This window comes from Festucalex cinctus, chromosome 20, assembly GCF_051991245.1.
Source record: "Festucalex cinctus isolate MCC-2025b chromosome 20, RoL_Fcin_1.0, whole genome shotgun sequence".
NCBI lineage: Eukaryota > Metazoa > Chordata > Actinopteri > Syngnathiformes > Syngnathidae > Festucalex > Festucalex cinctus.
This window is the reverse complement of record NC_135430.1, coordinates 16,715,824-16,731,844: the sequence shown is the minus strand read 5'-3', so window position 1 is coordinate 16,731,844 and position 16,021 is coordinate 16,715,824. Positions and strand designations below refer to the sequence as shown.

At 39.8% G+C, this 16,021-nt stretch overlaps 1 protein-coding gene across 3 annotated transcripts in view; it reads left to right on the top strand.

Moving 5' to 3' along the window:
* The window catches only part of LOC144009223 (partitioning defective 3 homolog), a 270,024-nt gene that overhangs the window by 163,589 nt on the left and 90,414 nt on the right, over nucleotides 1–16,021 (top strand). For all 3 annotated transcript variants that reach the window (XM_077508825.1, XM_077508824.1, XM_077508826.1), the window contains one exon: nucleotides 4,831–5,056. In XM_077508825.1, coding sequence (XP_077364951.1) covers nucleotides 4,831–5,056 — 226 coding nt within the window. The remainder of the gene's footprint in view (nucleotides 1–4,830; nucleotides 5,057–16,021) is intronic.

Here is a 16,021-nt window from a genome sequence, read left to right as displayed (position 1 = left end):
GGAAGAATCCGGAGCCGTGTCCCCGTTGATGTCCGCTGGTCTGCAAAAGATCTCGCCGTCGATGATCTGTGCGGATGGCCAACGAGATCAATGAGTCCAAATCGCCAGGTAAGTCCACTGGCAATAAGAGTTCTTGCATGGCTGTGGAAAGCCCCTTTAAAAAGTGGTCAAAAAGGGCTGTGTCATTCCAGCCACTCTTGGCCGCTAGAGATCGGAATCGGATTGCGTAATCATTCACCGATTCTCGGCCTTGTCTGAGGTTGCTAAGCTCTCGAGTCTTTTCCCGATCCATGTTGGTTGGATCGAACACGAGGCGAAGTGCCCTGCTAAACCCGGCTGCGGTTGAGCAAGTCGGGGAGTGCCGTGCCCATTCCGTGGTGGCCCAGTCTCTGGCTCGTCCAGTCAGATGGGAAATCATGAAGGCCACACGGGAACGGTCGGTGGGAAAAGCCTGTGGCGAAAGTTCAAAATGTAAGTCGCATTCGGTCAGGAATGCCTGACATTGTCCTTGGTCTCCCGAGTATCGCTCCGGGGGAGCCAGTCTCAACCCCGCCCCGGTCAAGGCTGGAGTTGGGATCGGTGGTTCTGCGGTCTCTGGTTTCGTGATGGCCGGCGTGGAGTGTCGCAGGTGGCTCATTAGCTCCTGCACCTGTCCAGCGAGCTCTCCCATCCGGGTGACCATCGCCTGCTGGAGCTCCTCTGTCTGCGACAGGCGGGCGGCCTGTCGTCGAAGTGCAGCCTCCAACTTCTCCGCTGGGTCCATGCTGGCCGAAGTGTACTGACACGATGCGAGGAGGTAGGACTCAGACGCAGAGTGTAAGTTGGCCAACAAGGCTGCAGCTTTAATCCAATGAACCAAAAAACACCTCTCAAGGAGGGAAAAAAGGCAGAACAAAAAGAGCTCCAAACTGGAGAATAAACAAGGGCACTCAAAAACAGGGACAACTAAAGGCGCTCCGCTAGGGAGGAAAACAAGGGGCAAACTAAGGGCGCAAGACAAAGCAAGGCAAGACATCGAACAAGGACTGTGGAACAAGGACTGTGAGGACGCTTCCATGCACTGAGATGTGACACTTCGGCAACGGAGGGGAGAATGCAGGTGGCTTTTATGTCCGGGTTGATTGGGAGCAGGTGGAAACAATCATGGGCGTGGACCGGTGATTACTGTGCAGGAGGAAGGGCAAGTGACCTGAGGTGAGAGGGTGGTTAATGACTTCAAAATAAAACAGGAACCTGACTGTGAAATAAAAGCATGACCCGCCACTCTGGTGGCGGCGTGACAGATTGCTCAGTAAATTCAAATAGTGGTTGATTAATTTTAAATTTATTGATATAATAAATCAATTCATTTTGTTCGCTCTGATACACAGTGTACACCACAGCATCTTGGCTACATGGTCAATATTAATACATGTTCATACAGAAGCAGAAACGGAGGCCAGGTCAGGTTTACTGTAATTGTATCAACCAGACACCTCAGTCCTGAGTATCCATAAGGCTGATTTTATTTATTGTTGTTACATTTTGACACACATTTTTTTTAATTGATTCCTGAAGAATTAAAACCTCAAATTATGTATCCATCCATCCATTTTCTGAACCGCTTGCTCCTCACAAGGGTCACGGGGGGTGCTGGGACACCCTAAACTGGTTGCCAGCCAATCGCAGCAATTTATTTATTCTAGTAAAAACAAAAAAAACAAAAAACACACAGTCACAACATCCCGACCACCTCCTGAATGAGTGAACGTATCCATTTCTGCTTGGTGTTTGATGATAAAGAGGCATGTGTTAGACATATCCAGACGGATGTCTTATGTTTTGCCAACAGGTAATAATACTGCAGCACCACGAGAGTAATTGCAATATATACATTTGCATCCACCGAAGGATTCCATTAAACACGGACGGCGGGGAAACGTTGGAAAAAGAGGGAAATATTTGCCTGAAACGCTTTGTTCTCATAAGCTCTGTCTGCGAGCCGCTAAATACAGTCTTATCTCTGCAAAAGAAAAATGGGGAAAGCAGGCGATTTCCTCCGCCGCGGTTTATTGCATCCACCCCCCCCACCCCCTCCCCACATGATATTCAAATAACTCTGTTTTTCAATTTAGATAAAAGCAGCCAGTTTGTGCTCGTCACTGAGGTTAATAGTCAAAGTTGACAGATAAGCCGCCACTGTCCTCTGCTCTACGACTTTTATTTAAATAAAATAATAATTTGCCACCTGCTAAGTCAAATGTGTCCCCATAAGATATTCTGCTCCTCCTTGTTCAACTTGGTGTTGTGTCCTTTGAAGATAAATTTGAAAAAAAAAAAAAGAACGGAAAAAGAATCTGTGCACTTTTGAGCCAGAAACCTCCATGTTGTAATAAGACGAGCAATTGTGCCTGTCTGTCATAGCCTGAACTGACAGTCCGGCTTTAATGTTCTTGATTTTTGAAAGCATGGAAGTTTGACAAAAAATGGCCCAAAATGATTCCTGTGGTTTTCTGTCCCCGCAAATTATCTGCTGACTCTTTCATCAACGCTTCCCCTGATAGTTGGGGCCGCCTGTCGGGTTTTTCTTCTCAGATCGACTGTATGAAATTCCTGAGGTTGGCTGTACCCGTTCAGGGATTAAAGGAATTTTGCTATTTAGGAATGTGAACGTCTCATTTGATTGCTTAAATTGTGATGAATTATGAGGAAATATAAGATTCCCTTTGCCTGGTCTGCCAACCTTTGTGAGCAAGAACATGTGCATTTAATGCAGTGGTTCTTAACTCTTTTACTGCCATACATTATCAAAAAAACCAAAAAAAACAAAAACCAGTGCGAGCCGATCTTGAGCATTTTAACTCATATTTCAAGGCAAACAGAATATTGTGTACTTTTACTACGTATACAATGTGGGTACCAAATGAAAGATCACATTACATTCTTTCATTAGAAAAAAAAAACAATGTTTCTACCTTATTCCGTTCGTTAGTAATAATAACCATTTGAAAAGAGGTCATTTGAGTGACATGGAGCAAAAATTGAAAAACAAGCTTTTTGTGAAGATACATTTTCTCCACAACAGTCATTTTGACGCAAAATATTTTTTTGTGACGCTCTGCAAATTAGGTTGAATGTGACAAAAGCTTTGATCATTCACGCCATCCTTGAAAACGTTTGATTTCATCCAGTTTCATCAAATTCCGTCATGTTTCCTAATTGGCCATCATTGGCTGCAGGACATCCCTTTGTTATTGTAATTTCTTCATACTAACCATGTCGAGTAAAAAAAAAAGAGTGGTTGGACGGATATGTGCAATAACGTATGGTGTTCCACAGGGTTCAATTCTGGGGCCTGTGCTATTTTCATCGTATCTGCTGCCCCTGGTTTCCATCTTAAGAAAACAGCGGTGGTTGTTTTAAAGCGCTACCTTTCGTTAAGTGTACTGCTTACCAACATATATTATTAAATACAACTCTTTAGGGCAGCAATATTTAAAGCAACAGGCCCCCGAAGATGCTCGAGAGTTTCACGCTAGAGACTTAAAAAATAATGAAAACAAAAAAAAGCAAATGAAATATTCATTTAAAAAAAGTTAGTAATACTTTTTTTGGGGTAGCAAGTGGATAGTCAGTGAGGCCAAGAAATGTAAATAAAAAGGTTAGATGTGGTTAAACACAAACAGAAGTAAAATGATAATTTTCAGAATTTATTTGGGAATGGCCAATTCCAAAATTCCATTCAATTTGACATGCTTTATTTATTGTTTTGAATATTACACTGCGTATTTGATAACCTCACTGTGACTCCATCCTACCCTCACTTTTCATCACTTTTCCCTTCTGTGTCATCCCGTAGACCTCAAGTCTGTAAATGGTTTCCTTCCTCAACCAATCTCAACTTTTAAGGCATTCCATAATATAGAAAGTTATGTTATGATAAATATATTCCTCACACCTATTTATCGCAGACGGGATCTTACCATTACCGCCATATTTGCAACTAAGTTCCCTTGGAGCCTTTTTCAAGATTACTTACTGTATATGTATAATTACTGACAGATTAATTACATTTTGCACATCACTTCTTATTAGAGGTGATGGGAACTTTGAGTTTAATCAAGCGTGTATCACCTTAAGGAGTTTGGATTCCATTTGATGTCTGGGTTTGAATTAGACGCTGATGTAAATTACGAACCCGATCCACATGACTAGCGTTGGGGCTCCATCGCGTAATTTATGGGGAATAGGCGGAAGGAGGGGTAAAAAAAAGCAGGCATCGGGGTTAAGTTAAATGAATATATTTGGAGTTCTCAGTCTAGATGACTACAAACCATATAAGGAGTGAAAAAAAAAATCCATTCTAGGATATTAAACCAAGTGAAATGTAAATGTCCCCCTAACTCTTTGACTGCCAAAAACGTTTAATAACGATTTGTAAAATCACGATGTATGCCGCCATAAACGTTAAATTACGTCAACTACGTTTTTTTTTTTTGTTTTTTTAAAACTATATGGCTGTGCAACATCTAAGTGCAGCGCTGCCTGGTCAATGGGTTGTGGAATCAAAAACACCCACTAACTATGACCAGCAGCTGCTGGTGGAAGGAATTACAATGAAACATGACGGAATCGGATGAAATTTAATGAAATAGAACGTTTTCAAGGATGACGTGAATGATCAAAGCCTTTGTCACATTAAACCTAATTTGCAGAGCCGCACAAAACAAAAATAGCTTGTTTTTTCCTTATCTTTTCAATTTTGTGATAACATCTGGCAGTAAAAAGAGTTCATGGTTGATCTAATGTAACCTCTCCCGTTTCTTCAACTCTCCCACGTTGTCACTGAAGTGGACGAGGACACAGAGGGAAGCTCCCGATCAGGTCAGGATTCAATGTCCGCCAGCGGCGACCTCTTCGCTGGCCCCGTCAATGGCAACATCTCCAAAGAAGAGATGTCGAAACATCGGGTGGAAAAGAAGAAGCCCGAACGGGATAAAGAGAAGGAGAAAGACAAAGACAAGGACAAGAACAAAGCAAAGAAAGGCGTGCTGAAGGGCCTCGGCGAGATGTTCAGGTGAGACGTGATCTTAGTACCGGCTTGCCTGCGTAGCCTTGAGTGTCAATTGCTTTCTGCTTTATTTCATGCAATCGAACACGTTCGCCACAGGATCATACGGAATTTGACTGCGTTCCGCAAGTGTTGGAGTGCTAATTAGGAGCTGGTCTCCTTGAACCCGGCAGGATGCAGGGAGAAGGTGAAGGGGTGGGCTGATGTGGACCTTAAGAGCCTCTGGCACAATCGAAAGATTATTTTTAATAAGGCTGACATGTTTTATTCATGAATAACCATGCGCATGCCCGAATGGCTAAACAAAGTTAAGCTTTTGTTGAGAACCAATACTGGTGCAGCCATTTGGTATCAGGTAGTTAAAAAAATAAAAATAAAGAAATAATAAAAAATAAAAAATAAAGAAATAATAATAATAATAATAATAATAATTATTATTATTATTATTATTATTATTTTATTTTGACGTTTTGCGCCATTTTTGGCCTTTTATAGAGGTCATATTTTAACAAACTCCTCCAAGAATATATATTCGATGGGAGTTTCATCTAAAGACAATTAACCCATTTGCTCCCAAAAACGTATAAACACGTTCTGTTTTAAATATTGCCATGGTTCCAAAAACGTGTGTATATATATATTTTTTTTATTTATTTTTTTTTCCTTTTCCTAGACGAGAGCATACAGAAGGTTTTGATGCAGCTCTGACCTAAAGAGGTCGCTTAAAGCAATGGTAATTATTACAAAAAGCAGGTGGCAGCAGAGTATAAGAGATCAGGCAGGGCCATGTTGCAACAAGTTCTTTTTCCCACTGTTTTCAACAGATTTGTGAATAATGATGAAACAGCTATATTCTAATGCTAATTGCTGCAAAATGGAAACGGATACAAATATACTTTTTTTCTCTCCTAATGAAAGAAGCGACTAATCTTTCTTTTGGTAGGTTCCATGTTTTTATAGCAATAGAACACAATATTCTGTGGCGATGCACTGTTTGCAAAGAAAAATGGCTTTGTGCTGTTTTTGTGGGTCTAAACCTTGGTGAATACTTGTGAAACTTCAGACTCACATAAGGCCTGGCAAAATCATTGATATTTAGAGATTTCTTGTTGTATGTGCCAGTACATCAACGTGATCTGGATTGAGAGGGCCCTTAATAGCTTCTTGCAGATCTAATATTATTTTTTTCCGCTCATGATTGTAAATGATGTTGACCTCCGTTTTTACTGTCAGTTTTGTCAATTCCAGCGATTCTTGTTCCCTATCTCAAACAACATTTCCGTTTTAATTCTACCTAATCCAAGATGTTTGAGCTAGTTTGGGTTTTTAGTTTTTGAACACCGTTCCCAAAAAATAAAGCAGGGAGTCGATTCGGAGCGTGTTTAAATAGGGCATAAATTAACGGTGGATGGGCTGCAAGCCTTGTTGTGCCTGAAGTTGCTTCCGTGTGGATTACTTTAATGGGATTAGCAAGCGTATCGCGTCACGTGGCTCAGGAGTGAACAATAAAGACGACAAGTGTGTTTTTGGGTCACAATCGAGACTCACCGTGGACTTGCTTAGTTTCTATTCTAGGCTAGTGAAAACTATTTTTATTTTTTTTAGCCTGACGTGACGGTTTAGAGATTTTGATGGGTGCAAGTGACCTCTCCACATGCCCTTTGTGATTTCTTCATCACACCTCATTATCATTGAGTGACGTCCACTTAAGATTTGGCACACAGCGGGTTAGCATAACTCGATACCAGGGGTGTCCAAACTTTTGCATTTGAGGGCCACATACAGAAAATCCGAAGGACGCAAGGGCCACATAATGTTATGAAGAGAAATTGTGTTTAGTCCTAAAAATTGTATAAAATAATTTATTTGTGCTTTTGCATATTTAGAAAAATACTACAGTATATAAACCAATTTATTTGTAATATGGCAGTAGGGTTATTATAGTTTTGGAATTTTTCATTTTAGTTAGTTTTTATTAGTTTTCAGGGTGGTTCTGTTAGTTTTTATTAGTTTTAGTTCCTTAATAAATGCTTAGTTTTAGTTTAATTTTAGTTAGTTTCAGTATTAGTATTAGTTTTTTTTCTTTTTTTTTTTTAAATGTGTATTACTTGTGCACAATATTTAAAAAAACAGCATGGGGTCGACGTCATCTGAAGGTGCTTTTCTATTGGCTGCTGCCAGATGACGTCACTTCTTTGTGACACACTTTCAAACGTCCTTATTCCGGTTTATATAAAAATAAATCGACTCAAAATTACACCGAAGACTAAAATGAAAAACATTTTTGCTATAATTAGAGTTTTATAGTTTAGTTTTGTCAACATAAAATGTAATTTCAGTTAGTTTTCGTTTTTTTAATAGCATTTCCGTTTTAATTTTATTTCGTTAACAAAATTGTTTTTTTTTTTATTTATTTTAGTTTTAGTTTACTAAAATAACCTTTAATAGCACCTGTGCTTTTCAACACCCTCCCTTCTTACTTTGACCATCTCCAAACATTTTTGTTTTTATTTTATTTGAACTGAGTCAAATGCCATTTTTAGCATATGTCGCGGGCCACAAAAAAATGGACGGCGGGCCGCAAATGGCCCCCGGGCCGTAGTTTGGACACCACTGCTCTATGCTGTCTATACCCATCTCTGTGCGTTCAAAGCCTGAATGCAAAGAAGCAAGAAACTCATTTGACTCTCAAAAGTACGTCTGTCCTCTCCCCTGGTTTGTTATTCAATTTCCTTCAAAAACCTTTGACAGCTCTCACACCCGTTGCACTGTTCCAGAATCCTCATATTTTCTTTCAATCCACGTTGAGAAAGTTAAAGAAGGAAATGAGGTGAGAATAAATGCATCCCAGTGGATTCAGTAGCGAAACTTTATATTTCAAAAAGAAAATAGTCATAAAATTGGCAAAGGCAAAAAAAAAAAAAAAAAAAGGAATTATATTTGATGGGAGCGATTTTCAGCGAAACTAGCAAAAGTCCTGCCGGTGATTTTTGATTCTGTTCCCGACGAAGGCTTTGTCTTGTCAGTACATTCAACACTCTCATGCTTACAGATCACGCACACGCTGTACATTAGCAAGTTTCGCTTGTGAGCACTTCACTGTTGTATCCAAACATCAAAAAGACATGGTGATGAGGTTAATTCTTCGTAATGGATGTCTCTGCGGTTTTGTGTCCGTCACTCTTTATCTCTGCATTCCTCTCCCCATGCAAGTCTCGTTTCCCTCTCCCGCTAAGGGGGTTTCAAGGAGTTCTGCATCCGTGCTGCAATTTGACTTCATTTGCATCCGCGGCCCGTGGACAGGCTGATGAATGTGGTTTTCATGTCCGATTAATGGACGTCCTGATTGTGAGTGCATTAACAGCGCAGGCAAACAAGGATGGCCTAATATGTATACAGTAAAAACTCAGTTCAGAAGCTATGCACATTACAAAGTATCCAAATTATGGCCTGGGGGCTATTTGTGGCCTGTCGACCATTTTGAAGCGGTCTGCAGCATATGCTAAAAAATATATTTTGCAGTTAAAAAAAAAAAAAAAGTATGTAAACTAACTACAATTAAATAACATTTCTTCATAACACTGTGGTGAATAGATCATTATGATCATTATCATTAATTCTGAACTTATCACCAATTAACTTTATAAATGGCGATCTTTTTGTTTCTGAATTTAGCGATTGGATCAGCTGCTGTTGAGTACAGGAGACATCTTTATTGGAAACAACGTCTAACAATAAGTTCAGGCAGTCTTAAAGTAAATAATGATTTGCTCCCTATTGTTTTAGCCGATGTTAAATGTTCTTTTATCTTAGTTTTAATTTCAAACAAAACCATTAGGTGCTATATAACCATAAACATGAAAGTAACCCGGAAGTCTGGCACTGCAAAAAAAAACAAATTACAACAACAACAACAACAACAAACGTGTAATGAAACGTAGTAATGTGGATCAAAGATATGTGGGGGGATTATGTCAGAACCACCACAAAAAAATATGAATTTTATTTATTTATTTATTATTATTTAGACTTAAAAAAAAAATCTACCATGTATAGTAAGACGTTTATTTAAAAAAAAAAAAAAAACTACCATGTAAAGTAAGGTGTTTATTTTTATTTTTATTTTTTTTTAAAAGACCATGTTTAGTACGGTGTTTATTAAAAAACAAAAAAAAACAAAAAACAAAAAACTACTATGTATAGTAAGGCGTTTATTTATTTTTTTTAAATATATTGGAATTAAAGTACACCTTTTTGACAATCCCTAGGTACCTGTACATACCTGTACAGATCTATACAGTGACAAATTTGACATTTATTTTCTCAAAGCTTAAAAATAAATAAATAAACGATAAATAAATCAAAAAAATAAGCCCGTAACAGCTTGGAGACTTTTTTTATTCAGTACTTCTCAACTCCTCTGTATGATTATTCACGTCCTCCCTCGCGAGTCGCATGTGATCATTCGATCCCAATTCTATCCGATTTGTTTAGTCGTTCGAATCTTTGCCCCAGGCTGCGTTAGCGCGCTCGATGGCAGTGATGTCTTGGTCTGGCCTGTGAGACCGCCTTCAGCCATGCCTAATGAGGTGTCATTTGGCTGCCTTGGAGACTTGACTGACTGACTGACCTCCTTCATCAAAGCCACATTCCCATTATTTCATGACCTTACGTACAGTATACGGATGAGTATTACATTGATAAGTAGACGGCGCTCGAGGAGCTCAATTTCCGCATATCATCATGTGAAATTACATTACAATGGTACTTTGACCCTAGTAATGTGATTTTTTTGCAATCATACTCTCCTTGGTGTTATTAAAGATACTGTATTAATGATGTAGACATTGTCATACTATAACCGAGCTTTCATCAGAATGAAACGGCCTGTTTTTTTTGTTTTTTTTTAAATTGTTGTTATTAATGGGAATTAACATCAACCTAAAGAAATAAGAGCAAAATTGTATCATTTTATAGTTATTGAACAGACAATCAACAGAAAACATAAAAATCAAAATTGTAATCATTCATGTAGAATAGTGGTTCTTAACCTGGGTTCAATCCAACCGCAGGGGTTCGGTCAATCAGTCTCAGGGGGTCAGCGGAGGTCAAGACACACACACATCCTACTCAAATGAGCTGCAGGTGGTCATGCTACATTGCTTGGCCTATATGTGCCGCAGTTGTCAAATTGTGGCTTTTGTGATGGTACATGGTTTGATTTCTTTATTGTTGTAATCCCTTCATACTATGTTGAGGAAAAAAACAAAAAAAAACGAAAACTGTCAGATGAATATGTGCAATATGAATTGACATGTATAACATATATAGTATGGTGTTCCACAGGGTTCAATTCTGTGACCTCTGATGTTTTCACGGTATCTGCTTCCCCTGGGTTCCATCTTAGAAAAATAGCAGTGGTTGATCTAAAGTGCTCTATAAATATAGAGTTGAGTAACGGGAGTCGGCGTCCTTACCTGCATGATTTGCAATTGCCAAGTTGAGCACTTCTAGTCCAGCACAACTAACAATCGAGCAAAAGTAAAGGAACACTTTTAAGCTGCATGGAGATGGAGAATTCCACTCTGAAGAGAGCCAGATTTGATGAAATGGCTGCTCTCTCTGTTCATTTTGTTCACCGCTAAACCTCCTATGTCTTGAATTTGAAAAAAATAAATAAATAAAAATATTTTCCAATAAAGAAGTACATAGGAAACTGGTGAGGTTCAGTACCTCCAACAAGGTTGAGAACCACTAATGTAGAGTGTTATTTAACATGGAGAATTAGACTGGAACCGATCCTCGTTATGTACTCGATAGAACAACCTTTTTTTGTCTCCTGTCGTTTTTTTTGTGTTTTTTTTTGGTACATGTGTTTCCATCACTTCTGTAGCTGTCAAATTGCATATAACGTGTAACGGCAAATTGTTTCGGACAAGAGTTATGCAAATGTAAAAACACTCCTGGAATAAAGTAGCGTGAAGGAGATGAGCTGGTGGAGGCTGCAATATTGAAAGGCAGGGCCGGGGTGTGGAAGTGTGTGTGTGTGTGGGGGGGTGAGAGTGGGGCCGTGTGCACTGGAGTGAACTGGGGCACCGAGGGAGACTGGGAAAGGAGGGATAAAAAGGAAAGGGAACAGGGCATTGAGAAAAGAAGGGAGCTTTTCACAGCGGCGCACTCACGACATCATGAAACTGTCCGCCCGCAGGGAAGGATTAAAGCTTCCCGAGCAATTTAGCCTTTTTTTTTTTTTTGCATGTTGTGAATCCGTACCCGTTTGCATGTTCGCGTGCATTTTATCAACAAGGATGTGAATCCAGCGTGCGTGAGGCACGTTTCCTCATGTGTGTAGATGAAAAGACATGTTAATGGGATCTGGCATCACCCTCACCCAATTCTCAAACCCAAAGGCACACATCAGCCCCCCCCCCCCCCCCCCCCCCTCCCCCTCCCCCCTCCACCCCCTTTTCTCATCGCCTCTCTAAGCACCATGCCTGACGTCGAGCCATCATCTGACATCGGAGCTCGCTGTGACAGCCCCCCCCCCCCCCCCCCCATCTTCTCTCTCCTCCATCACCCCGGGGGACCTCCTCGGCTTGCTCTTCCCAACAGATGAATTCCCACTCAAGGCTACCCAGAAACAAGCTGGAGAAGGGCGTGTAGAAATAGATGGAGTAAAAATGGCCTTCTGCCTTTCAGTTTATTATTCTTAGGCAGCGTGTGCAATTCATTGACTGGACTGACAAAGGTATAGACCACCACAGTAGTTAGCGTGTTGTTGCGCCACTCCAAGCTTGTGTGGGCAGCCAGTTTGGTTATTAGCACACCGACATGACACATGCATTACGCACATGACCGTCCCAATCCGACGTTCCGCCCTTCATTCACGTACGCAGGTTGCGTTGAAGACGGCAATTAGCCACCTCCACATGTGGGCCGTAACATCTGCTCAGTGTAATCTGGGCAAAAATGATAATTGTTCCTCTTTGGTGCCACCTTAGTCATCATAATGTGCATAGTGCAGCTGGCGTGATGGCGGCTGGTGAATGAGAACGATGATTACACGTAAACACGCATTCATGCCTTGTGATGACCACGGACAAAAATAGTGAAGGGCAGAGACATTCGTATTATTGGATTAAACGTCATTATAAGTGTTCAAAAAATTTTTGTTTTAGCACCTAGCAGAACTCAACTGCCCCATATAGACTGCGAGAGTCGCCACATTCCTTTTCAAAGGCAGTTTAATAGATGTAAATGGCTGTGCACACTTTGATGCTGACCATCACTGTTCATCACTTTTTAACAAACCTTGAGCTTGCTCAAAGGTGCTGTTTTAGGCGGCAAAATCACGACTGTGGTTCGAACATCATTTGGTCTCATCGACCAAAATCGATATGGACAGATTGGTCTAAAATATCACGGATGTTTCTAGTGAGGAAAATAGTGTGCTGCAAATAGGGCTGCACGATATTGGAAAAATATGCGATATACTTGCTGAACATAGCGATATCGATATTATTGCGATATTTAACATGTACATAAAGAAATTACATTTTTATTACCTAATGAAATAAAAAAAAAATCATGGGGCAAAATAAGCAAACTTCATGTAATCTTAGTTAATTAATTGTAATTATGTCTTGATAATTTTCAACTATTGAATGGCGATGCACATTTAGTTAGCATCTGATGGTCAAATTCATATAAAAAGCATAAAATTCCATATAAAACTTATTGCGTGCCTTTGCGATATGCATATTGCAAGGGCCAATATCGCGATATCGATATTTTTTCGATATATTGTGCAGCCCTAACTGCAAAGCACAGTTCAAATTTAACGGAAAAAATAATGTTCATTATCTAAAAATGAATGAGTGTGTGTTTGTTGTTGTTTTTTTTGTTTTTGTTTTTGTTTAGTATTTATAATTCTTTAAAGCCCAAAATCCCACTCAGATGCGAACATTTGCGATGCTAGCGAATGTCAACTTCTCGTCAGGACATGTTCGGACCACTTTTGCCTGTAATTTTATTGGGCTTTCTTGAGTTTGAATTTAAAAAAATGCGGACCTAGTACAGATCCCTGAGGGATCATTCGAAATTTTCAACATATTCAAAATTTCCTTTTGACAAGAAAAAACATTAAAACTCTATCAAAGTGATGCAAATGACAACAAAATCATCATTTGCTAGCTCTGCAAATGTTCTCTCAGTGGGATATGAGCTTAAACAAACTTTTAATATATATTTATTTTTATAACTAATTATTCAATATAGTTTTCAGTAGGATATCCGAATACTAAAAATATTTGATAGCTGCAGCTCTAGTTATGAATTGAACCAATGTATTTTCACAGCCTTAAGACGCGCCATATTAAAAGGCAGTCTTATAAACCAAGATGTCTCTGTCAGGTATACATGAGAACTCAATATCTAAACTGCAGTTATATGTCACTGATACCACCTTTGTGCTAATAAGTCTGCAGGTAATGACTCGAAACAGAGCTTCTTTCAAAAATTGACCGAGTAAGACCTCCCATTACTGTACTGCAGGTCATGTAACAACAAAGCCCGGTACAGGGGACACAAACAGTTATTGCAAATACTAGCATCACTGTTACAGGAGATGTGTACAAAAAAAAAAAAAATATATATATATATATATATATTTTACAAACCTGGAAGCAGCGGTGCTCAACGAATTGGACACCACTTTCAGTTCTTTGGTAGGCTAAAGTGTTTAGATGTAAGGAGAGACATTAAGTGATCGGATTAAGGAGGGGGAAGACAGGACTCTCTGTGACTTTAGCAACCACACGAGAATGAGAGCTGACTGTTCGAGCCGTGTGGGGGGAGAGACTGAAGAAGTGGAAGGGTTGGCTACCCGGTTTCTCTTCCAATCCCTTTGTCCGTTTGACGCGAATCAAATTGGGCAGCAATGGGGCCTACATCAGACAAACCCACAGTGATTAGGTTTCGAATGATCATGCGGCGCTGCCGTCGAGACCTTGAAGCACGGGGGCGTCGGGGTTTGTGTGCGCGCGAGGAGAGATGGTGCTGCAAGACAGATTTAATTGAATCTGAAATCTTGTCAACCTGAAATGAGATCCAGAGATGTCTCGGGCGGAGCGCCGATGTTCGCAGCCCTCTCTCGGAGACATCATGGTCTGTTATTAAAGAGCTCAAATTAAGTGGAGTGGTGCACCCATCCCTGTTAGGCCGAGGACTACTAATGATACAACACCCAAGGGATCGCACAAAGAACCCACCATTGTCTGTGAGTTCTCTTCTAAAAAAATAATAATAATATGCTTACCGTAACAAAGGAAGTCCAAGACCACTGGCAAGTTCAGATCATTCTGTAACGTACTTCATAAAAAGGCAACAGCGTATTTGAACGCTGTCTTTACCCTCGGAACTGTCATTTGAAGTTTTTTTTTTTTTTTTTAACAAACATTAACCAGCGTGAGAGTCTGGTGACACACGGAAATGGATACAGCATAAAGCATACAATGGTGAACATGATTTCGACAAGCAGTAATAAAACGATGTTGCACGCGATCCAATTTCTTCAGTTGTTTGCTGATGCAGACCGTAGCAGAACGTAATCCAATAAAGATAAAAAGCTGTAGAAATAAGACGCGTCTTTGCTGTAGAAGAAGAAATTTTTTCCCACAGAAAAAAAAAATGTTTAGGCTTCAGTTTTCAAACAAAGCCCTCAATATGTGGCTTATAAGACAGACTTTGATCAATAACAATGTCTCAGTACCTATAAAGTGGAACTCCAGCAGTAACCTTAGGGAGAATTGTGGGTAACTTTTTCCGTTTAAGAGAACTATTAATTTGAATTTGTCTACATTTAAAACTACCGTATTTTCCGCACTATAAGGCGCACCTAAGAGGCTTCAATTTTTTCAAAAGCTGACCATGTGCATTATAATCCAGCGCGCCTTATATGTGGATCAATATTGAGCCGCAACAGGTCGGTGACCCTGCACGATCGGTGACGCGCATGCGCAGAAGATCCCGCCATCTTGGATCGCTAGCTAATACTAATACTTTACCTCAGAAGAATTTATAAAACAGCTGTTTATTCATTTTGGGAGTGAATGGAGTTGTCATAAAGCTGGTTTGTAATCTATTAATAATGTTTCACTGACCTGTCTGACTGTTTTGTTGACATTCCCTTTAGCGCAGCACCATCTAATGGATGCATAACGTAGCCACAGCCTCTACTGCAGCGCATTATATGTGGAAAAAGTTTTAGAATATGTCATTTATTGAAGGTGCGCCTTATAATGCGGTGCGCCTTATAGTGCGGAAAATACGGTAGCTTTAGAATTAAACAACAGAATAAAAAGTTAAATTGCAATAGAGGAACAAGGACTGTTGCCTGCTTAAAAATCCAAACATGCATTTGACTCATTTCGACAGAGATAATTGACATAGACGGAAAACAACAGTGGACCTAGAACAGACCCCTGAGGGACCGCTTTAGAAAGATGAAGGAAGACAGCTCAGAAAAAATGCGCACATTTCGTTCTCCCTGGAAAAATATTTTGAGAACCCACCAAAAGCAGCATCATAAAGACCATTGTCTCCACAAAGCTGTTGGTGGTAACTATGAAATTATTGTATCTCACTTTTGATAAGTATTTAATCATATCTATTGACTCTGAAAGGAGAGAAAGATTCATAATAAGTTAAGAACGCAAAAGATCGTTGTGTGTCTGTAAACGATACACGTGAAGCTCTCAATGCCTATAATATGCCTTTATGTAATATTTATTTTCCTTCCGAAGGAAGTGGTAAGGTAGCCTTACAATTAGCAAAAAAAAAAACGTGCGTATGAGAATCAATTTTTTTACCCCCTATGTGCAAGGTAAATGAAGCACTCGCTACTGCAGAACTCATTGCTAGTCTGCTCAGCCAACCACGGACGGGGCTTAGCATGTAATGAAATGGCTGAAA